At 41.8% G+C, this 22,539-nt stretch overlaps 3 protein-coding genes across 7 annotated transcripts; 2 read left to right on the top strand and 1 right to left on the bottom strand.

The window, feature by feature from the left end:
- The first annotated feature begins 664 nt into the window (after positions 1-664).
- On the top strand, positions 665-4,362 carry LOC135680654 (receptor-like protein kinase THESEUS 1). 3 transcript variants are annotated; one of them, XM_065194722.1, is made up of 3 exons: positions 665-827; positions 938-1,136; positions 1,365-4,362. In XM_065194722.1, exon 3 carries the CDS (start codon positions 1,592-1,594, stop codon positions 4,124-4,126), a length of 2,535 nt encoding a protein of 844 aa, XP_065050794.1. In that variant the 5' UTR covers positions 665-827; positions 938-1,136; positions 1,365-1,591; the 3' UTR covers positions 4,127-4,362. The 3 variants fall into 3 exon arrangements, with proteins under 3 accessions (XP_065050794.1, XP_065050792.1, XP_065050793.1); XM_065194720.1 differs by having other exon boundaries at positions 1,356-4,362; XM_065194721.1 differs by having other exon boundaries at positions 938-1,251; positions 1,356-4,362.
- Positions 4,363-5,110: 748 nt separating this feature from the next.
- LOC135680657 (uncharacterized) lies at positions 5,111-6,938 on the top strand. Its single transcript, XM_065194729.1, has 2 exons — positions 5,111-6,122; positions 6,309-6,938. The coding sequence occupies exons 1-2, from the start codon at positions 5,510-5,512 to the stop codon at positions 6,740-6,742; spliced, it is 1,047 nt and encodes a 348-aa protein (XP_065050801.1). The 5' UTR covers positions 5,111-5,509; the 3' UTR covers positions 6,743-6,938.
- Positions 6,939-6,952: 14 nt separating this feature from the next.
- LOC135680652 (B3 domain-containing protein Os07g0563300-like) lies at positions 6,953-22,159 on the bottom strand. Of its 3 annotated transcripts, none has more exons than XM_065194719.1 (13): positions 21,779-22,159; positions 20,960-21,041; positions 20,731-20,829; positions 19,736-19,958; positions 19,258-19,651; positions 19,033-19,129; positions 16,933-17,107; positions 16,277-16,353; positions 15,332-15,730; positions 12,597-12,646; positions 10,001-10,114; positions 8,741-8,808; positions 6,953-7,960 (listed from the first exon to the last, which is right to left on the bottom strand). In XM_065194719.1, the coding sequence occupies exons 1-13, from the start codon at positions 21,928-21,930 to the stop codon at positions 7,356-7,358; spliced, it is 2,535 nt and encodes an 844-aa protein (XP_065050791.1). In that variant the 5' UTR covers positions 21,931-22,159; the 3' UTR covers positions 6,953-7,355. The 3 variants fall into 3 exon arrangements, with proteins under 3 accessions (XP_065050791.1, XP_065050790.1, XP_065050789.1); XM_065194718.1 differs by having other exon boundaries at positions 19,736-20,069; positions 21,779-22,158; XM_065194717.1 differs by having other exon boundaries at positions 6,953-7,957; positions 19,258-20,069; positions 21,779-22,158.
- Positions 22,160-22,539: the final 380 nt, after the last annotated feature.

Raw genomic sequence — 22,539 nt, 5'->3', positions numbered from 1 at the left:
AGTGCATCCGGTAATGCATTCCGAACCACTGCAGAATCCGAGTGTTTTCATCGAGTTGCAATCTCCGATTCGTCTATTCTGTGTTTGCATGCATGATTCTGTGGGCGCGTATGATCGATCCACCGTGAATCTGATGTCTCGCGCTAAAACGGGGAAGCATCCACCGACAACGCGATGGAGACTGTGACGAAGGAAGACGAAGCATGACGACAACAGCGTCCTCAATCAATCCGTACGTAAGGATGAAGATAGAACAGTCGACGGCGCTCTGTCCGCCTTTAAACGCGGTGACAAACACGATACCACCACATAAACAAAGATTTGATTGCGTCCCAAAGAGAAGGAATCAGACACATGAAGAAAGCTTCATCCGCGAGGGAAGAAGAAGGCCGCAAGCTGTGACCCATCTCTGGCGATGGAGTTAGACACGGCGGTCGGGCACCGTCATCAAACGTTGACCCCGACGGCAAACAGGTGACGGCCGTCGGGCAACGGAAAGATCCAAGTGACGGGAGTCGATGTCGTCCGCTGACGCCGTCAAGCGCGCCATGTGCGCGAAGCCGCGTGAAGGCACATGGGCCTCTGTCTCCTCTCCCCATCTCAAAAAGACCTCTGTCTGCTGTCACATCCGCGGCGAAATTTAATCTCGTGCATATCGAAGCTCGGTCGCACATCTCTCGTGGCTCCGTTTGAAGATCCATCTCGGCTCCTCGGCATTGGTGTTCACGGAGAGGAAGAGGAGGAGGAAATGGAAGGAAGCCGCGCCGCATGATCTCGAGGGTTGGACTGGAACAGCTCTAAATCCGCTCGCTGCCATCGGAAAGCTGGTCATTATGAGTGTTCATGTCTTCGCTCTTTTACTGTCGTCTCCCTCTCACCGTGTCTGGATAAAAAAGAAGGCCACAGCTGATGTGGGTCCTGTGGCTTCTCTCTGTAGGTGGTGGCAGCCAGCCTCATCTCATTCCCCAGGCTGGAAAGCAGCTGTTTTGGGTCTCACAACAGCCTTGGCAGATCCTTATGGTGGGCTCATTCAGCTCAAAATCCCGTCTTTGTCCATCCTCGGAGCACTGCCCGAGTTCCGATCTTGGAGTGGGAAGGGGGTGTGTCTGAGTTCCGGAGGAGAAGTCCCTATCTAGGTTTATCTCTTTACTCTTCTCTGGTTTTGTTTTCCTTAGAACAAGGGCTCCGCTCTTGTGGATCTCAGTTCTTTCATGATTTAGAGTACTTTATCCTTTTCCCTTGGTCTGTCAGGTGATTGGCATTTGGATTCTTCTTTATTTTCCATCTTTTTTCCTGCATTTTTTTTGACTGATCGTTTGTTTTCCTACTTCGTATCTTTCTGCTTTCCATTTTAGCGCGATCAGAAACTGAGGAGAAATAGTTTAGGAGCTCAGAAAGTAAAGATCAGTTGAATGTGCCGATCTTGATCTGCAAGTTATGGACTTTCGTTGCTTAGGTCTCAAGAATGTGATCCACAAGTTTCGAGTTGGGAATTTGGTGATCTGATTTCTCCTTTTGGAATTATAAAGTGCTGGAGATACTCATCTCATAATCTCACTGTGCATGCATCTGGCTGTATTAGGAGTTGAGGATGGGGAATCTGGAAATGATGAGGTTGACCTATTTGTTCTTCTCTGTTTTATTCCCTGCCTTGATTCTTGAGAGTTCCTCTGCTGCATTCACTCCCGCAGACAACTATCTCCTCGCCTGCGGATCTTCCCAGGATGTGTCGGTCCAAGGCCAGCTTTTCGTTCCTGATTCGCAGCAGTCCTCGTTTTCTCTAAGAACTTCCGGAGATGGAACCTTTTCCGCCTCCAATTCTGCTCTCCCATCCCCTGTGTACCAATCCCTTCGAATCTTTCAGGAACTTGCCCACTATAGTTTCGATATCCGGCAAGAGGGCCGCCACTGGATCCGTCTCTACTTCTATCCCGCTCCCAATTCTGGCCATGACTTGAGCTCTGCTCCTTTGACCGTCGTGACAGATGAGTTCGTCCTCATGAATAACTTCACCTTCAAGAACTCCAACCGTACTTACCTGTTCAAAGAGTACTTGGTGAACGTGACCTCTGATTCCTTGGTCCTCACCTTTATCCCGTCAAATGGCTCCGTTTCATTTGTTAATGGGATCGAAGTCATCTCGGTTCCTGACGGGCTGATCTATGACCAGGCTCTTGCTATACCTAATGCCCCTTTCAGTGGTCTTTCGGTGCTCGGTCTCGAGACCATGTATCGCTTGAATATGGGTGGTCCTCTGCTCACACCACAGAATGATTCTCTTGGGAGGACTTGGGAAAATGATGCCAAGTTCCTTCACGTAAACAGCTCTGCGGTGAAGGTGTCGGTGGATCTTGCAACTATAACTTACCCTGACGGAATCACCATTGAGACAGCACCAAGGTGGGTTTATTCCACCGCCGATGCCATGGAAGATGCAAACGTGACGGATTTAAATTTCAACATCACCTGGGTCTTCTCAGTGGATCCAAGCTTCCTTTACCTGATCCGTCTCCATTTCTGTGATATCGTTAGTAAGGCTCTGAACACGCTCGTCTTCAATGTTTATGTCAATTCTGACATTGCCATCGCCAGTTTGGATCTGTCATCGCTCAAGGGTGAGTTGGCAGTACCCTACTACAAGGATTTTGTTTCAGGCTCCTCAAATGGTTCGAACACACTGTCTGTTAGTGTCGGTCCAGATACGATGGCTGATTTCAGCAATGCTATATTGAATGGGTTGGAGATCATGAAGATTAGCAACGATGCAAAAAGCTTGGATGGAGTCTATGCTGTGAAAGACCTTCTGCCCGAGTCACCCTCGGGGAGGAATAAATTGGGAATAGTAATTGGAATAGTCTTGGGATCATTGGTTGTCATCGCATTGGCAACTTTGAGCTACTGCTGTTTTGTTGTTCGCAAGAGAAAAACTAGGCCCCATGACCATCCATGGTTACCGCTACCCTTCTACGGGAACTCCCACACCATCAGCAAAGTGTCAACAACTTCTCAGAAGAGCGGAACAGCAAGCTGCATATCTTTGGCCTCGACAAACCTTGGACGTGTTTTCATGTTCCAAGAGATCCTGGATGCCACCAACAAGTTTGATGAGAGCTTGCTTCTTGGAGTGGGTGGGTTTGGAAAAGTCTACAAGGGCACACTAGACGATGGCACTAAAGTTGCCGTCAAGCGAGGGAATCCGAGGTCCGAGCAAGGGCTAGCTGAATTCCAGACTGAGATCGAGATGTTATCCAAGCTCCGCCATCGCCATCTGGTCTCGCTCATAGGCTACTGTGATGAGCGTTCTGAGATGATTTTGGTCTACGAATACATGGCAAATGGGCCTCTAAGGAGCCATCTATATGGTACCAACCTTCCATCGCTGTCATGGAGACAGCGCCTTGAGATCTGCATCGGTGCTGCAAGGGGATTGCATTACCTTCACACCGGTGCAGCACAGAGCATCATCCACCGTGACGTGAAGACCACCAACATTCTTTTAGATGAGAACTTCGTTGCTAAGGTGGCAGACTTCGGCCTTTCAAAGACTGGTCCTGCCTTGGATCAGACCCATGTTAGCACTGCGGTGAAAGGGAGCTTTGGATATCTCGATCCTGAGTACTTCAGGAGGCAGCAGCTGACTGAGAAGTCTGATGTCTACTCCTTTGGTGTTGTATTGATGGAAGTTCTCTGTGCAAGGCCAGCTCTCAACCCTGTGCTCCCCAGAGAGCAGGTGAACATTGCGGAGTGGGCAATGAGCTGGCAGAAGAAGGGCATGCTGGAAAGAATTGTAGATCCAGCATTGGTGGGGAAAATTCATCCAGGTTCCCTTAGGAAATATGGTGACACGGCCGAAAAATGCCTGGCAGAACAGGGAGTTGACAGGCCAACAATGGGAGATGTTCTATGGAACCTTGAGTATGCTCTCCAGCTTGAGGAGACTTCATCGCTTGCCGACCCATATGAGAACAGCATAAGGAGTATCTCTGGTATCATGTTACCGCAGATGGAACCTCTGGACAGCAGCATTAGCGTAGTCGAGGGAGTAAACACCAGTACTGACGACGACGCAGAAGATGCTACAACAAGCGCGGTATTCTCTCAACTTGTAAACCCTCGAGGAAGATAAGGTCAAATCAGATTGTTTCTTAAGAATTTGCTGCAGGTATGTGCAAATGAAAGATTACTTTCTATGACTGTGAGTTCTTGTGTTTCAATTTATAACATATGCCAATTTGATGAGGCTACGCCGCAACGACTTAGGGCTAGATATCTTCAGTTGTAAGCTGGGTGCCTTCAGCTTGTGAAATATCCATGATTAATATCCAATGATAATAAATGATTGAAACAAGCTTTTTTTTTTTATGTCAAGATGTCAGAACTTGGTGTTTTTATCTTGAAGTTCTTAAGCAGAGTGCTCAACACCCTTGTTTTCTATTTGACAATGCTCATCATTCAGGAGATGTGACTTAGCATATGGATCATCCATGCAAAACAAGTGATGCCTAATTCTTGTGTTAGGAAATAAAGATAAAAAGATGCTCTGAATCTGAAGATTGACAAAGGTCAATCTCTAAACCAGTAGCAGAAACCATGTTACCTCCAGCTGGAAGAAGGTAACTCCTCCTGTGCGAAGTAGATCTATGACTAATATTATAGGCAAAGGTCATCGACCATAATAAGAACCCTCTCGTTGCTATTGGTTTGGCATCCAAATTCCAATGATGTATCAGAGGAGATTAGCTCCGTAGCTGAGTCACCTGTAATCTCTTTGTAATCGTTTACACGGCATCACATGCAAGCTTCTTTAGCTCTTCTTACTGTTGGCCCAGTAGCAAAGAACTCAGAGTTCCAAGAAGTCTCGCATCATCCTCGACACTTGGAATGCCACCACTCGTCGGTGGGTGCTGCGACCAGACTAACTCGTTTGATTGGGAAGAAGAACTACGCGAGTCAATGCATGACTCAGCTGTTCAGACCCTGTAGACATTACCGAGTCGAGTCGGTCGTCGTGTCTACATGCAAGAAGAAGACAGGACAGAGCCTTATCGTTCCCGTAATCGAGTCGAGGTTGACGCGTGCAACCGCGTGAACATCATCTCTGAACGTCCCATTCAATGCTTGCATGTAGTCATCAGCAGGCGTTACGGTCGGTGAGTCTGCCCGAGTTGCCGACGACGAAGCGCTGATCGACGCTCTCTTTATGGTTGCGAGGGACTTCATGTTCTTTAGCTTCCGCCCCATATTTGTCCCCGTGATTTGGTCGCTGTCGATCTCTCGCTTGAGATCAAAGATGCTCGCTATCTTGAGTTGACTTCGGATCGGTCAGACCAAACGTTCGTAGTCGGCAGCATGAAGGTTGATGACACCGAGCGGCTAGAGGTGATGGCGTCACAGCAACACCTACGCCTCTTCTCTATATACATCAACCTCCTCTCCTCCCGTTAGCGGCCACCGACGCAGCCCAAACGAACAAAGAGCGTAAGACTGTGGTCGCTTACCGACGGTGACGATGGGCTCCCCCCGCACGAGCGGCAGCGGCTCGCGGATGCTGTTCCTCAAGGCGGCGCTCGCCTCTGTCGCGGTGGTGGTAACGACGGCCGTGATGCTCCACGCGGGTCCACCCATCCGACGGCTCCTCGCCACCGAGGCCCCCCGGGCGTACGCCTCGCTCCTGGCCTGGCTCACACCGCCCTACCTCTACTTCGTCCTCAACGCCATAATCCTCTCCATCGCCGCTGCCTCCCGCTTCCACAAACCGTCCGCCGACTCTACTGATCGGGTACCTGTTTCTCCGGCAGAGATGGTGGTTCACCCACCGGACTACATGCTTCCGGTTGAGTACCAGGAGGAACATTCGTGGGACGCCCCCTCGACGCGGCTGGTCGCCGCCGTGTCGGAGGAGTACTATGGCGGTGGTGAGCAGGAGGCGATGGTGTTGGGCCAGGAGGAGACGGTGGTGAAGGCGGAGGCAGCGGGAGAAGAAGAAGAAGTGGAGCAGGAGCTCGTTTCATCGAGGTCGAGCTGGACTCCAGACCGCACGGCGTCGCCGGAGTTCCCGACGGAGAAACCGCTAGTTTCCGTGAGGTTAGGTCACCGCAAGAACCACAAGTCCACCCCCGACGGTATCATCACCGCCTCCAAATTAAACTATCTTTTCTTTCACACGTGTGCTCCGAATTATTTGCTCTATGTCTAAACTAGTGGTGACCTCACGACGGTGATGCCACCATCAAACCGGGTCCGCCCGTTTCCTTTTCTCCGTTGGCGAGCGGTGCGAATGATGATAGTGAGATTATACGATGGTGCAGGTAAGGCGCTGCGGAGAGTGGCGAGGCCGAGGCGGGAGGAGACGCTGGAGAGCACGTGGCGGGCGATAACGGAGGGCCGGGCAGTGCCGCTGGCGCGCCACCTCAAGAAGTCCAACATGTGGGACACACGCGCCGCCCTCGAAGATGCGGAAGCACCGGAAACGGCGGCGGTGACGCGGAAGTCGGAGACGCTCAGCGACCGCGAGACTGCAAGGCCGCATTCCGGTGGAGGCGGCGGGGAGTCATCATCGTCATCGACGTCGACAACGTCGGGCGTGGGACGGGGGACACTGCGGAGGGAGCCGTCGCTGGGGCAAGAGGAGCTGAACCGGCGGGTGGAGGCGTTCATAAGAAAGTTCAACGAGGAGATGAGGTTGCAGCGGCAGCGGTCGCTGCAGCAGTTCGCGGAGATGATCGACCGTGGTAGTCACTGATCTACCAATAAAAGTAGAACACAAAAGAGACGAGGTAAAAGCGTTTCAGGGTAGGATGAAAGAGATGGAAGAATGACTACTTGGTTTGTTGGTGCAATTGCTTTTCTTTCTGTGTTTTGTTTATGTTTTAGGCTCTAATTCTGTGCTGTACTTTCTCAGTATTTACTTCAAATTATACGTGGATATATATCATAAATGCAATTGCGACCGTTATAGCCAACGATTAACCACCACCTTTAAAGAGCCTTTTCTTACAACTAACTTTTTCTGTTACCTGTCTGCCCCACAATAGACTCAGACATCTCTACTTGACACACCTATTTGGCTTACAGAAGACGAAACAAAAACAACAACAATAACAACAACAGCAAATGGAACTTACGATGCATCAGCATTCTGATCTAGTGTTCTATACACATTGGAGCTGTTTGCCAGATATGACTCGAAAGACCATTGCAGTTAATACCACCTATGTTCAGTCGCCAAGTAGCTCCTTCGGTATGCAATCCTCAAGCGGAAGGGATAGATGATGCGGATCTAATTGCCTACTATACAAGCCCGTAATCTAGCATCTGCATAATTAATTTTGGCTTCCTGGTCTTGCTCGTTTCAGTTATCTCGCTGTTCTAGTTGCGGAGTCTCTGATGAGCCTCATTATGCTTCCAGTATCAGATTTGGGTGATGGATCTTCCTCCCTCTCTGGCTGGATGTTTAAATCGATTTGAGGGGCCTTAACTGCCGTCGGAGAAGTTCTTCTGTGGTCAGGTGCTGCATCGACTATCGTATCGTTGCTTGCTATTTCTTTTTGAGAAGCATTGTCATCGCCTGGACCAGTCGACGGTGGGTCACTCTTCACTTGTGGCAGCACCTCAGACGATGGTAGCATGGGCTTCTGCTGCTGCTTCCGTGCAGTCTCAGATTCCTTTTCAGACTGACGCTTTTCACGCCTTAACATGAGTGTTCTGAACCTGCGTTTCACGGTGAGGCAAACGTTGCAAGTGCAAGTCTGCTTGTGCTTGGGACCTTTTCCGCTTGGAGGCTGTATACAAACGATGCATGTGCAGCCAGGCCTGTGCCGTGGGTGTCTTGTTGTTGGTTGAGACGTCGGAAGGTTTTTGCCTTCACCAAGAATGGCAAGGTTGGCAAGTGTATCGAGCCCATCAGATACTTCAATGTTGTTGCTTTCTACTTTCACCTTGGCCCTCTTGGAAGCATCTGCTAATCACCAAACAATTGGTGTCAACAAACCCATACATCAAGAAAACAAGTTGAATAAAATGATAAATCAAATTTGTGGCAAAATTTTCAAAAAGCTCGCTACCTCAGATCAAATTCAGTGTTACAGGTTAAGTTATCTTCCGAAATGATACGGTAAAATAACATGTGAACCTCAGCACAGAAATGCACATCAAAGTTTAGCGTAAAGTGTTTGGTGGTGTGCTCATAATGTCTATGACGTCAAATTGGAAGCTGAAGCCATGGTACTAAAATATGCTATTAGCATTTTATCATGTGCCTCGCTAGTGTAATAATGACGAACTGTGAGAACATCCTTCCTCTTTTAAGCATACAACTCTGGCGATCAGTCTATTTTAACATACCCCATGGAAAATATCCAAAGATTGATGTTCCTATTTCCTGATGACCCTTACTTCAAAACCTTTATCGAAGTAACAGCATTTAAATGATCATTGCACTTCCCAGAACCATACCTATACCCAGACATGCAACTGATTTATGTATTTTCCATGAGAAGGACATTACAAGTGTCCATATACTTGACCTGGAATTCTCAAGTAAACTATTCAACACAGTCTCCCACATTTTTTATCAATGAGACAGGAACAACCATATTGGCAATAATGAGTCCCCTTGTCAAATGCTTAAAATGGCATTATCATGTTCTTAAATCAAAAGTCAAATGCATTAGTAAGAAATATTTTGATTTGTTACCATAGGAAATGGGTATTGCCAAATTAATCACAGAACTTTTCGCACCTGTTTTACAAGAGATCATAGCAGCTATCTGCTCCAAATTCAATTCTTGTGCAAATGAACAAGATGACCTACATGTTCAAAGAAAAGTCAAACTATCAGAGAAGCATCACATTTTGCTCAGTAAAAAATATATATAAACTGATGACATTTAGCTAAGGTTTCAGAAAAGTCAAATTACAATATTAAACAGATATCTTGTGGTTATGCTAACTCTAACTTAGAGTTCATATCACAAACAATCAAACATCATCAAGTTTAGCTACCATGGAATGTGCCACAACGTATGGCACCTGGTAAGCCAAGTAGGATTTTACATGACTCCTCCGGTCCCACAAATTCTGAAGACATAGTCAAGAACTCAGTCAAAGGCCCCTTAAGCATAGAGGCTTTCACAAAAGCCTACGAGTCATCAACCACTTGTGCCCATGTCCACTCCACAAGTAGACAAGGTATACCACAACTCAGGTAAACAAACATAATTTCTCAGCTCCTCTCCTGCATTGACCGCTAGGAATGCCAACTTTAGTCCATAATTAGCTAACAACTAATCTCTACAACCAGACAAGCTCATCCCCTTTATAAACAGAGCCCTCTATGAACCCAAAGAAAGCTCTCTTGAAAGAATTGTCTCAGTTAGATTTGGTCACTCCATCAGAGGCAATTTCTGGTGTCCTAATGATGTTCATATTGTAGGCCAACAAATTTGGAGGGTCTTTCTCTTCCCTTCCTGCAACCGGGTGAGCACCAAAATGACAAAGGGCCACACAGCCATCCAACAGTTATGCCACTCCCATCCTCTAGTTTTCATGCAGCAACTGTAATTCTAGTAGCTTCTTGCATCTTACATCACAGAAACTTTTTTGACCATCACAAACAATTTGCTTACGAAACTAGAATCACCGACCTTCTAAAATCATGCAAATCTCACATGTATCAGTACCTTACCAAAGTGATTACTCTTATGAAATTGAGCATCACAAACAAAATGCTCTCAAGCAGCTGTCTTTAGCTATGTAAAGCTTTTAAATGCTATGCTAAGTGAACACAAAAGGTAATACAGCAAACAATGTGTTGTGATTGCCTGAAGAAAATTGCAATTCACAGCCTTTCAGCTTTGACAAAGCACAATCTAGTAGAAAATCTATGGGATAGACTTTTATTCTATATTTAATACAGATAAGGTCCATCTATGGATGCCATCATTTAATTGAACTCTGAAATGTTTTTAGCTTCTTAAAAACTAAAGAAATTCCAAATCACCTTTCAGGATCCGAAACATTTTCAGTACAAGTCCACTTAAATGGCAGGAGTGTGTCAATTGGCAGTTTGCGCCACTTCAAACAATCCTCACACTGAGCCCATCGATAATTTTCACTGGTCAAAAACACAAACATTAGATTTCAATGAGCACAATATAAGTAATTTATTCTTATTAAAAGAAATACATGTTAATGAAGTAACAAAAACACAAACATTAGCATTCAATGAGCACAATATAAGTAATTTATTCTTATTCAATTAAATACATGTTAATGAAGTAACAACAAGTGATTCCCATAGAATAAGCAAACATTACGTAGATTCGAATGACAACCACTTGCAGGAATAGTCAATCTCATTGAACTTTTCATTTATACTGAGTGACAAAATAGAAATGAGGTGTAAAGAAACACAAGGATTTTAATTTCGAATGATACTGCTCATACCGGGTGGTACGTACCGGTCCGCCAGTAGACCGGTACACGGATCGCCCACTACTGGGCGGTACTATTGATTGGAGTTGTTTCTGCCCCATTACCATAGCGAGCGGTATTAGCCAAGGGACAAGGAAGAAGAGGGAGAAGAAAAGGGTGAACCTGGAGATCCGACGCCGCTCTCCCTTGACGATCCTGATCCGTCGCGGACGTCGCAGACGAGATGTCACCTCCTCGTTTGAGGCAACGAGGCCTCGACGTCGTCAGCGATTTCTCCTCAGCCACGTGGGGAGAAGAAGCCTCGACGGGGAGAAAAAACCATTCCCCACGCGGGGAGAAGAAACCGCGTGTGGGGAGAAGAAACCACCTCTTCTACCATACCGAGCCGAGATCAAAATTCCGATACGGTACAAAATTGTAATCCTTGAAGAAACATGCAAATACACATAATCCACATACGAAGTACATCTAAAATGTGGGTTAAACACCTATGCTCCTTGTTTCATCTTAAAGTCCAAATTTCTATATCACAAAACCTACCACTACATGGCATAAGGGTAGAGGAAGCAACTTCTACATGATATTAGAAAATGGATCCAAAATTACTTGTCAAAATAAGCCCTTAACAAGTTAACATTTTGCTTTTCCCACATGGCTATGAAGCAGATGAAAAATTGAGCCAAATGTTCTTATTATGATGGGTAAACTGATTCGGATTCATCAAAAGCAACTGGTTAGCATGATAAAAGTTAATCCAAGTGCACACATTAAACACACACACACTAAATGAGAGAAGACTTCAAAGAAGAATCATAATTTTCATCTAGTTATGCCACTTTCAAAAACTCGTTTCTCTCTCACACAGAATTACCTTAAACATGAAAATCCGAGCACACTGTATGGGTGCAGATACAAGTCATACTGCTAGTCTGTTTCTGGCATAGAATCAGATATCCATTATCTTTGGACCATGACACAGGTTCAGTAACTAGATTGCTTACAACATGAAATAAGATCCAGATCAAATACCATAGCAGTTTGAGTGAAAAGAATTGTGAGCAAAGAAGTAGAACCTAGAACACGATTTTTGGGGTAAAGGGGTTTGGATAAATATGCTTCCCCTTGTTAGCATAAACTTCAAGGGAAATCTTGTGCATATAGGAAGTACCAGTACAAATGAAGTTCCTACTTCTCACTTCTGGGTAGAATCGTCTTCCACTGATTAAGAGTTCCATGATTTTCTCTCACCTCTCAATATGGATACCATTGATATAAATATGTAGCCCAATTTCCAAGCCATTTTAACTTTGTAACTCATTTTTTAATACCATGTACCTTCCTCTGTTCTGCATTCTAATTCCTCATAACTTATATGCAAGATTTATACCTCCTTGAGACATACTCCTTTTTCATAGTTCATACTATACAATGGCCTGATTCTAAACAGAATGCCTTGATAAAAAAGAATAAAAATGAATGCGGGAGCAACCCACATGGAGTTTTTTGACTTAACTATCATATATTGCCAGTTCCCTATAGCAGTGACTGAAATCCAAACTGAATTGATAAGGTTCTCCACTGCCAACCTATCCTACATTGTACTACAGGACAAACTCTGTAAGTTACCATTTAAAAACTACAACGACCAACATGTCAAGATACTGATCAACTGAGATATATATGTGTGTATGTATACATATATATAAATACATATATATATACATACATATATACATATATATACATATGCATATACATATATATACATATGCATATACATATATATACATATGCATATACATATATATACATATGCATATACATATATATACATATGTATATACATATATATATATATATATGTATATATATATATATACATATATACATACATATACAAATATAATATACAGAAGTGCTTCTTTTGGATCTTTAGGTGTATCACTGGCCTGGTTTTCTTCAATAGATACATTTGGCATGCAAGTTTTAATTTCATTTTAAGATCTATCAGAAAAAAAAATTCAGCATAATATATAGCACCCAGATGTTGCAATCAACATATACATTTGCAGAGTGGAGAAAACAACCGCATTAAACAAACTTTAAAAAGTAATTAAAATGTATGACGTTAAGAAATAAGGAACATGTGCCAGAAAGAATACCCAGCTGGATTTGTGGTAAAGTATGTCCGCTTCCCTAATACAGGTGCTTCCTGTTCACAATAAGGAATTGGTTGTTAAAAAGAGAAAATATAATTCCCAATTCAAATTATATATGCATAGTAATGAATATGGGGCATTTAGGAATGAAAATGCTTTGCGTTTACAGAATGACACTCTAAAATGAAGTTATGGGGCATTTAGGAACTTGACAGTCTAATGAAGTCAGATATTCATGGTAAATCAATGCATTTTCTGGCATTTGATCCCTTACTAGAATGGCAAAGTGACTTAGCAAAAAAAAGGTTCTTGAGCTTTTCTCCATAAGCAGCAGGTTTGGTAAGAACTATGAAACATGGATATGGATACTGAATATTATACAACCTACTATGGATATGCTGATATGTCAATTCTTGAAAATGGATCCAGCACAGATACAACAAAGGAAAATATTTTAAATATATAATACTACATATGACAAACCTTGTGCTTATTGAGCACAAGGTAAGCATGGTTATTTGAAAAAGGATCCAGCATGGATACAACTATGAAACATGGATATGAATGATCTACTTATCAAGATTCAAGATAAATAATAGCTTGGGATATCAAATGGCCAGAAGACTCTTTCTGAACCAGAAAATTAGAAAGAATGCTAGTCCCATAAATAAAATAACCAAAGACTGATGTTAACAATCTCATAATTAACATAGTCAACAAGGGATGCAATGTGGTCAAGTAACACTAGGTTAGTTTAATCATATTTTAATTTGGCTATTTGTTATTCTATTTTGCAGAACATTGTTGGAATCTTCATAATAATTTTTTACATGCAGTATCAGCGAATCTTGTAAGACGTTTTCGGTCCAATATGATTACTGTATTTTATGATATGAGTTGAATTTTATGTTACTGTATGAGTATTTATTAAGGAAAGAATGAGCAGCCATGTCATCTTATTAAAGCTCTGTCAGCAGCACTTTTTCCTCATTGAAAAGAGTGCTAAAGAGCTCAAGTTTCACAAGAGAACAGAAAACGACTGACTTGAGCAGAAAGAGGTTCAGTCTTTTGAGCACTCACTATATTTTACCTCACTTGGAGTAGATTAAGTGAACAAGAGTCTGATCTTTTTTATCATAAGAGAAATGTCAGCTTAAAATCTGTTTGTATGGAGAAAAGTAGTTTCATACTTTCATTACCATGCCTTTGAAAAAGCAATAAAATCAAAAGCAAAGGGAACAATAAGGCTGGAACTTAATTCATCAACTTATCTGTCCCTATCTGACATTTAGCCCTATATAAGTCCAACTATCCAAAGAGCAAAATTTTAGGATAATCCGATCTTACTAGTTACTAGAAACCTTCTAAAAACTTATTCCGTTGCGAGGAGTCTTGTCTGCAACACAGCAACAAGGCCAATCTCTATAAGATATGCAAAGTCTGATGTGTAATGTGTACTATTCAATGTATAGTTGTGATACTCCATTCCATCAGAGTAACTTCCACCATTGATAGTCAGTTTTCTAAGCTCTTTGTTTGATTGACAGTAAAAGGACTAACAGAAAGGTTGCTTTAAGCAAATCAAGCTTTCAGTTGATATAGCTGTTCCAGTTCAAGCTAACCAAGAGCGAGAGCTCACTGATGCAACTATATTTATATTTTGAGAGTTACTTGGGTATTGACTATTGAAAATCAGATAACAAGAAAGAACAATTTTCCTCATTTCTCTCAGAAGAATGTACTTTGTCATCTGACACACTCCTTGCTGTAAAGGATCAGTACAGCTGCCCTCGCCAGCAGTCAATAGCAGAAAACCATGGCTAAAACCATAAGATATCTCTATGAATTAACAGTAGAAAAATGGAATAGTTCTCTTTTTCTAACAGTCTTTCTCTCCACTTCTAATAAGCAAAAAAGATTTTAAATCTGGATATTATATGAGTAATAAATTTTTAATCATAAATGGCGGACGTGTATAAATTATGAACGTTGCAACCAAAAAAATACAGAAGCACTTAGTCAAACGTATCCGACCTAGATATTAAACAATCAACAATCTACTTTTGCTGGACTTCCATGTAGCATCAGATGCTGTACATCATGTAGTTAAATGATTTAAAATAAACCTGAGGATAAGGAACAAAATTAGCAGCCAACTGGATATATAGTCTTATATTCACAAATAAGTGCAACCAAAGTAACAAAACACAATCAGACAAATTATACCCAACAGGGTATACAAAGGTATAAGAGCCTAAGCACAAATTCTACCCATTCATGCATAAATTAGAAATTTTAGCATAGTTTTGTGCATATATTATTGCACTGATTGATGGGTACCAGTATCTACATTTAAAACCTTGCATTTGCATAAGATCTCACCGCTATAGGAATCATAAATATCATGCATGGCATAGTGGATTGTACTATTCTCAAATTTTCAATGTATGCATGCAGTAGAAGAATATGGTGAATTTGCAAAAAAGCAAAAGCTGCAAAACAATAACCTGGGAAAAAATATCTTAATGACAAAAAGAAACTAAACAATGAAGTAGAAGGATGAAAATTATAATAAACCATACAAACGACAAGATGGAGCAAAATTGGATCCTTCTATTAAGCATGAAGCAAACCTATAAGAGTAATACAAAGTGATATACCTTGTGACTTAAGAATCAAAAGTTAAATATCACCATAGCGGTTAAGTATAACATAAATGATAACTCTAAGCTGTTTACCTCATATTCCTCGAACTCGTGACCTTCAATCACAACAATCCCAGGAGAAGAGTTTGGAGGTGGTCGGAGCAGCTCTTGAGCCTCTTCCCATGTTAGTTTCAATTCCATGGATTCCTCATTTTCAATCCGTAGACGTTTACTCTTTGAGCCAAGAGTACTGGCTTTCCTTTTGCTAGGAACCTGCAACGACCTGGCAGCAGGCTCATCTTGTTGTATAAATCCTGCCTTTGTGAACTTAGGCCAGGACGATTTGTCTGCTGCATTGATTGGATTACTTGGCTCTATGCTGGCTTTAGAGGCTCGAAAAGGGACATTTCCAATGAGATCTGTAACAGCAATTTTGTCATTACCTTCTGGAAGTGTTGAGAAATCACTGCCAGATATATGTGTTTGAGTATCCTGCATATGAATATGAAAATCAAACTTTAAACTTCATAGTTCTTAAGTTAAACAAAGTCAGAATTTTCAATAATTAACCAAATAAATTGGAACACCTTAGAAAGATATCATATCCCACATTTTTATTAGCATATAAAATCATCCATACTACAATGGGCATTCCTATGGATGATAAGGTCCTCCAGAGCAAATAAGACCATATGTATAACTATTGTAGACTTCAACTGAAATATTACTTGGAATGGTAACATCTTTTCCCACTACTGACCTCTATGTAGTGCAACATCCCTAGTTAAACTTATAATGGTAAAAGTCTCTTTTTATTGTTCTGCTAATATAGAGATGCATGCTGCCCAAGAAAAACAAAATTGATAGCAACACATTTAAAAGATGACACATGGATGCCAATACATCTTATGAGAAATCTCTCTGTCAATATGCTTCATGAAGAAGTCAGAATCTATCTATTTTCTAGATCTACATAATTTGGTCATGCGTGCATATTTTATTTCAAGAATGTTAAACGTACAAGTCACAATAACCAACCTGTTCAGTAGAGCCGCTAGAAGCCTTTCTAAATCCCATGACCAACTTTCCTTCTGGATCTATCCTACTAAAGGTAACTGCAGAAGCACATAAAGTGTAGTTACACCAGAAAATAGCAAATAAATTTTGGTTTCACTGGAAGTAAAATTGTCTCTGGGAATAGAAGAGAATAAAGAAGAGTATGAACAAAAAAGAATCGAAGAGGTGTATTTAGAGTAAAGTCCCAGCCCTTTCCATTAGCATCTTCAAACAATTTTATTATATGGAAAATTGTATGTATATCCCCGCACAACCTTCATATATCACATCATGAGCAAAGAGCAAATGTGAAAAACTACAACCACTAGGATGAAACAACTTTCAGAAAGCTAATATAATGACTTGACATTTCATGTCGTAATGGGAACATAAAGGGTCAATTACACTAATTTTACTTTTCTTGGAATAAATGGTAACCTCAATACAAGATTTCAAAGGATCAAATATACAGGTCAGGTAAAATACATTCACAGAGTTCTGAGGGGGAAGAATCGTAGACATATGCATTTGCCATTCAGATAAATTATGATGGATTAATACAAAGAAGAACAGAAGTATCAGATAGCATAGTCGGCTTGCAACAGTTGAGAAAAAAGAAATTGCTCTGCTTATAGTACCTGTGTCTCCTGCTTGCAATTGCATTGCCTGAATACAAGGTGTAACACCTTCCAAGACATACATCCTGCTGTTATTATTAGGCCAAAAACGAAACTGAAACACCCAATCCTTTCCACTAGCATCCTGAACTTTCAAAGGAAGTCCTTCAGGCTGAGAAATTGTGGGAAAGTATGCCTATGTTGTAACAACCATGACGATAGTCAGAGACAATCACAAACTTAATTCTTACTCTAGTCTAGATAAGAATATATTCCAAACTTAGACATTTTATATCTAACAAAGTTTAAATTATATATTCCAAACTTAAAACCCAACACTGCATATTTTGTGCTTCAATTTTCAAATTAATGTCCGGACAAGTATTGGAGTCAAACTATAACTGGAACCCAACCCATTTAAGTTACCTTGGTCAAAGATTGACCGGCCAAAAGTATGCAAAGAAGCTTCTAGAGACTATGATCGGTTTCTAAATGCAGCTTTACCAGCTATTCCTCCCAAGAAACAAGTAATTTTCTATTTACATCGATGCCTCTCATATGTGGTAAGGGTGTATTTTAGTGTGAAATGTAGAAGTGGTAACTCATGCCTCTCAATAGCTAAAAGAATATGCATAAAGGTACACCGGCATGATATAAATTTGCAGCAAGACTATCATTAAATAAAAGTAGACATGTCAATATCTTTTTGGCATGGTACATTGCCATGCCATGCCAATCCGGTCAGCACGCCACCTGGAACAACCACCAACACTGGCAAGAATTGGCCTGATCATGTAATCTCATAGCCCAGCATGTCACAGCAAGAACCAGCATGACTTGGCAAGTGGCAATCCATGCGAACCAGCATGGTAATCTTTATTTACTAGCAACTTAAAAAAACATATGACGACATTATTTATATAATGCAAAATGAAAGATTCATATCAATTACCATAGTTTAGACTTTGAAGTACTTATTTGTACAAATCTTTTAATTTGAAGTATAAAAACTTGGTTGAGTAGGTAAAAGATTGTAATTGTGTTATCAATCATCTGCCCAGGAAGGCTAACATGGTGAGTTGATATCCTAAACCAGAAAATATGCAGGCAGATTGGCACATATGTGTGGCAGTTGAGTTGCGTTCCCCAGTTAGGTTGGCAAGTATAAGAACGTTCAAGAAAATTTCGCAAAAGCTCATCCATTTGCATGTAGACAATCCCATTGCAAAAAGGTATCAGACATACGATCTAGTATGCTTACATGTAATTGTTAAAATCCCATCACGATCTTATAGTGTAACATTATAAGATGTAGATATTTGCAGCACACATTCTTTTATGCAAAATGAATCATTAACTTCTAAGGCTTCGCATCCATTAAAATTCACATTCTTTCATGCAAAATGAATCATTAACTTCTAAGGCTTGGCATCCATTAAAATTTGGGCCGAGCCCTAAGCCATCACTCAAGAAAGTAAGCCATCATTCTTGAATATCGGTTGTAGACTCTCTACTTAATGCTTCCTTTCCATAGCATTGTTATAGTAAAGTCAACAATCATTATTAAAGCATCATTGGCATCAGTCGTACCCTTCAACATTTCAGTTCTACACTAAAAGCCACATGGTATGGCCATAAAAAGAATGAATCAAAGACAACCTGTAGAGGTCAAGAGGATGAAGCAAAGAAGTGAAGATCAAGAAACATAGTGAGGAAGAAATAACCAAAGAGCTAATTTTAGAACTTATAAAATTGGTTCAACTTTTATACTTAACCCTGAAAGAGGCAGCATGCTGACCATCTGCAGCATGTGGATCATCTCGGAGACAAGTAAGAAAAACCAAAAAAAAGTTTAGTTGCTTTGGCATAATAGATGACAAATCATGAGAAAATTTGAATGGAAAGAGTATTAAACAACAAAATAGGTAATAGATATAGATGCAATGGCCACACAGCACTTCGATGTGAGTAGGAAACTATAATGCACCTAGAGACATGGCTCAACAGAAGAGTAATGTCAATACAACCAGATAGGGAAACAATTACTCTATAAACTTCAGGGCTCAATTACTTGATTTGTTGAAGATCTATTTCTAAGAACTGAAAAGCTTAAGAAGTCACCTCAGCACATTTCTTTGGAAGCACAAGACGTCCAATCCTGCCAGCATCACTAGCACTTAACATCTTTTCAAACAATGGAGTGATGACGGAATTTGTACTTATAATAGGTCAAGCAAAAGCTTCAGTGGATTAGACAGAAATAATATGAATAGAATGTCAACAAATCAAGGTTAGATTAACAATGACTAAACCAAATATATAACGATTAACAAGGTGGAAGGATACTCCCCAGATATTTGTTGTAGCTCTTGATCTGTTATCCTAGGCCAATATCGAGGAAGCAATTGTGTTCGTGAACGGGCATCCACTCTAGCTCTTCCATTGCGCATTTGAATTTGCAGTTCAGTATCTGCGATACCCTCGGGGTAAAACTGCTTTGGTAATGGAGAAGTTGTTAGTTGTGTTGGTTGGTTTGACAAGAACTTCATTGGCTCCCTTGATCCATTTGTCGATGAAAAGGGAGCTGCCAACCCAATAAGTGGAGAAGAGTCTTCTTTTGAAATAGGTAAAGGTTGCAATTTGATAGATGAATTTGCTTTTGCTTCAATTTTAACTCCAGAACTGGTTGAACAAGGATCTGGAATTACTGATTTCCTTGTAGAATCAGGATCATTTTCTCCTACAAGCAAGAAAGATTTTAGCAAGACATCACTGTTTCTTACTTCTTCTTTATATTTATTGTATGAAGGAAATGACTCCGAACCTGTGTTCCCATGAGCATATCTGTCTCGTGCAATATTGTTATGGCTGCCAGACATTATTCTTTCGGGTAGTTCTTCAAATTTCTTTTCATGTGCTGATATAGAATGGCGGCCTCCAGGTGCCAGTTTTTCAATGTTACTAGGTCTGTCAAATTCATATGATAGCCTTTGCTGTAAGTCAGACTGCAAGCTTGTCATGTTCCACATATGTGGAGCTTGACGCCACTGTCCAGAAAATGGACTGGTTATCGGTCTCCCAGATTTAACAGGTAAATCTCTCCTCTCAGATACATGTTGGTGCATAAGCATAGGAGAAGACAACATTTGATTTGGTGCCTAATATATTAAGAGCAACCATAAAGCAAAGGAATTGGGTAAGTGGTAAAAACTAATATGCAACCAAAACAATTGCTCTCGGATGTCTATATCTGGAGCTAACATTATCTGGAATAAGCACAAAGGATGATATAAATAGGAAATAGACATTTGGGCTAATATATTAAAACTAGGTCAGATGAATACAGCAGCTAAATTATCCAAGTTTTGACTTGCAAAATTAGTTGCATTTCTCCTAATGTGCACACAAAAAATAATAGGATCATGTTATACCATTCTCAGACCTCTTTCCTACACAGTTACCTGTCAGTAGTCATGTTTAAAGATTTGGACGGAAGGGACGCAACAAGAATATAGGAGTGATAGGGGTCAAAAACTTTGCGTGAACAAAGAATTTATTTTATCAGGCTTTTGTTAAAACAACCAGAAGCAACGAAACTAGTACAGAGTGCCTACAATTAATGAAATTAGGTAATTAACCTTACATTTTAAACTCTATGCTCTTGTATCCAAAAAGCCAATTAAATATTTTTTGACCAACAAAAATTTTCAAACGTGGTGCAGCATGAACAATCATATACCAGAAAAAAATATATAGAAAGTGACAGTGCAACCTTTAGATACTGCATAACAATCACCACAAAAGCATTATTGAGCTCACCATCGCAAGAGATTTCCTAGCGCATGCAATGCACTCAACTCCTCCAACATCAAGAAACACGTACGTAGGGGCTGAGGCAACACACCCACAATGCACCCGCTGCAAAACAAGTTATACCACATAAACAGCCACCAGCAACATTTTGCGTTATTAACACTTCGGGGTGAGGCCAGAGGCGCACATGCTAACCTTACTGATTAGAATAAAAACTGAGACTTTATTTTCTAACCTTGCCACACGCCTCACAGTTCCTCCAACCAGCAACATCAGAGTGAAACGTCTCGCAGAAAGACCCTTGCTCAAAAGCGCAGCTACAGGGTAACGAAAAAAATCCCGGGCAAATCTTTACGAAGGGCACTACTAACTGACGAGAACAGTAGAAAAAGGAAAAAAAAAAAGAACGCTCGACCTTTTAGAACCGTACATCCATCACCACAAAGACACGAAACCAAATCTTACGAAGAACACAAATTGAAGACAACAGTAAACCAAGAAACAAAAAGGAAGTTCGACCCTTCAGAACCGCATATCCAATATCACAAGCAAAAAAAGCACCATCCTATTGCACTTCCTTACATACGTTCAGCCCCCGCCTCCTCCCTCAACCCCCCCGCCCTTCCCAACACGAAAAAAAAAAACGTATAAAAGAAACATATTTCAAATATGTGACCTTTTTTCCATCCGCAACGACAGAACTCCAATTCAGCAAGCAATCACAACATAACACGACTAATAGACTGTTAGTACGTAAAGATGAAAACCTCAAAGTCAGGATAACAAAAGGAAGGGAATGTCGATAAAAGAACAGCCGCCGCAGCCGCAGGCCCCCGATGATCTAATGATGCAGCAAGTAGCATCGCCCGATCAAATCTGAGCACCGAAGCGCCCAACTCCAGAACAACCAAATTCATTTATAGAAACCATCCAACGTGGAAAAGACCTTTTTCTTAACAGTAAAAAGGGAGATTTGCAAAACGAAAAAAACAAGAGAGAGAGAGAGAGAGAGAGAGAGAGAGAGAGAGAGAGAGAGAGAAGGGGGAAGACGCACGAGCAGCGGTCGCAGAGCTCAGCGATCTCGCCAGAACGAAGGCGCCACCCCCCCTTCTTCCGCGGAGGCGTGTGGTCCGGTATAACCTCCTTGCAATGGGAGTTGAAGCAGATCTTGCCCCCTGACAGCGACACCGATGTAGGCGACGACATAAAGACGATATGGTAGGAGAATAAGAAGAGATGAAACCGCAGATCCTGGTCGAGAGCTCCCAATCAAGAATCACGAAGCTGTAAATTGGAAGCCATGAGAGTGAGGAAGAGAGCTATGAGGGGTCTGGTGAGTTGGATTGGGTTCGCCCGATCGAGGAGGAGAAAGAATCGAGGACGACGAACGAGAGAACGAAGGGGAGGGTGCGGAAGCTCCATACATAAAAACGAGTTGGTGCTATCCCTTAATACTATCGACAGCAGCGCTTCGGACGCACACAAACCATCATACCAAAAAGACACCGTAAAAAGCGAGAAACGAACGATCGGCGCATACACTGTTATGTGCGAGTTTGACGGTCAGGATCGATCGGGTGACGGACATGGGTGTCGGCTGGGGGGCTCGGGAATCTTTAGTCTTTGCCTTTGTCTTGACGTCATGGCTTCCCGACTGCGACGGCTGCTTCGAGATTCGTGGGATTCATCGACCAACGGTCCCAATTTGCGTGCGGGGTGCGCTCGATTCACCGTTTCTTTTCACCCATTCGGCGCAAATAGAAAGACGACGGCGTTCATGTGGGACCCGCGTTCTTCGATTCCTCCAATCAGAAG

This window comes from Musa acuminata, chromosome BXJ1-8, assembly GCF_036884655.1.
Source record: "Musa acuminata AAA Group cultivar baxijiao chromosome BXJ1-8, Cavendish_Baxijiao_AAA, whole genome shotgun sequence".
NCBI lineage: Eukaryota > Viridiplantae > Streptophyta > Magnoliopsida > Zingiberales > Musaceae > Musa > Musa acuminata.
The sequence above is the reverse complement of the archived record's forward strand: the minus strand, read 5'-3'. Positions and strand labels throughout refer to the sequence as shown.

Coding starts and splice junctions, on each gene's coding strand:
- LOC135680654 (XM_065194722.1), top strand. CDS start 1,592: ATGGGGAATCTGGAAATGATGAGGTTGACCTATTTGTTCTTCTCTGTT.
- LOC135680657 (XM_065194729.1), top strand. CDS start 5,510: ATGGGCTCCCCCCGCACGAGCGGCAGCGGCTCGCGGATGCTGTTCCTC. Junction 6,123..6,308: donor CCACAAGTCCACCCCCGACG/GTATCATCACCG, acceptor ACGATGGTGCAG/GTAAGGCGCTGCGGAGAGTG.
- LOC135680652 (XM_065194717.1), bottom strand. CDS start 21,930: ATGTCGTCGCCTACATCGGTGTCGCTGTCAGGGGGCAAGATCTGCTTC. Junction 21,042..21,778: donor GAGCTCTGCGACCGCTGCTC/GTGCGTCTTCCC, acceptor GTTACCCTGTAG/CTGCGCTTTTGAGCAAGGGT. Junction 20,070..20,730: donor CTAGGAAATCTCTTGCGATG/GTGAGCTCAATA, acceptor TTAATATATTAG/GCACCAAATCAAATGTTGTC.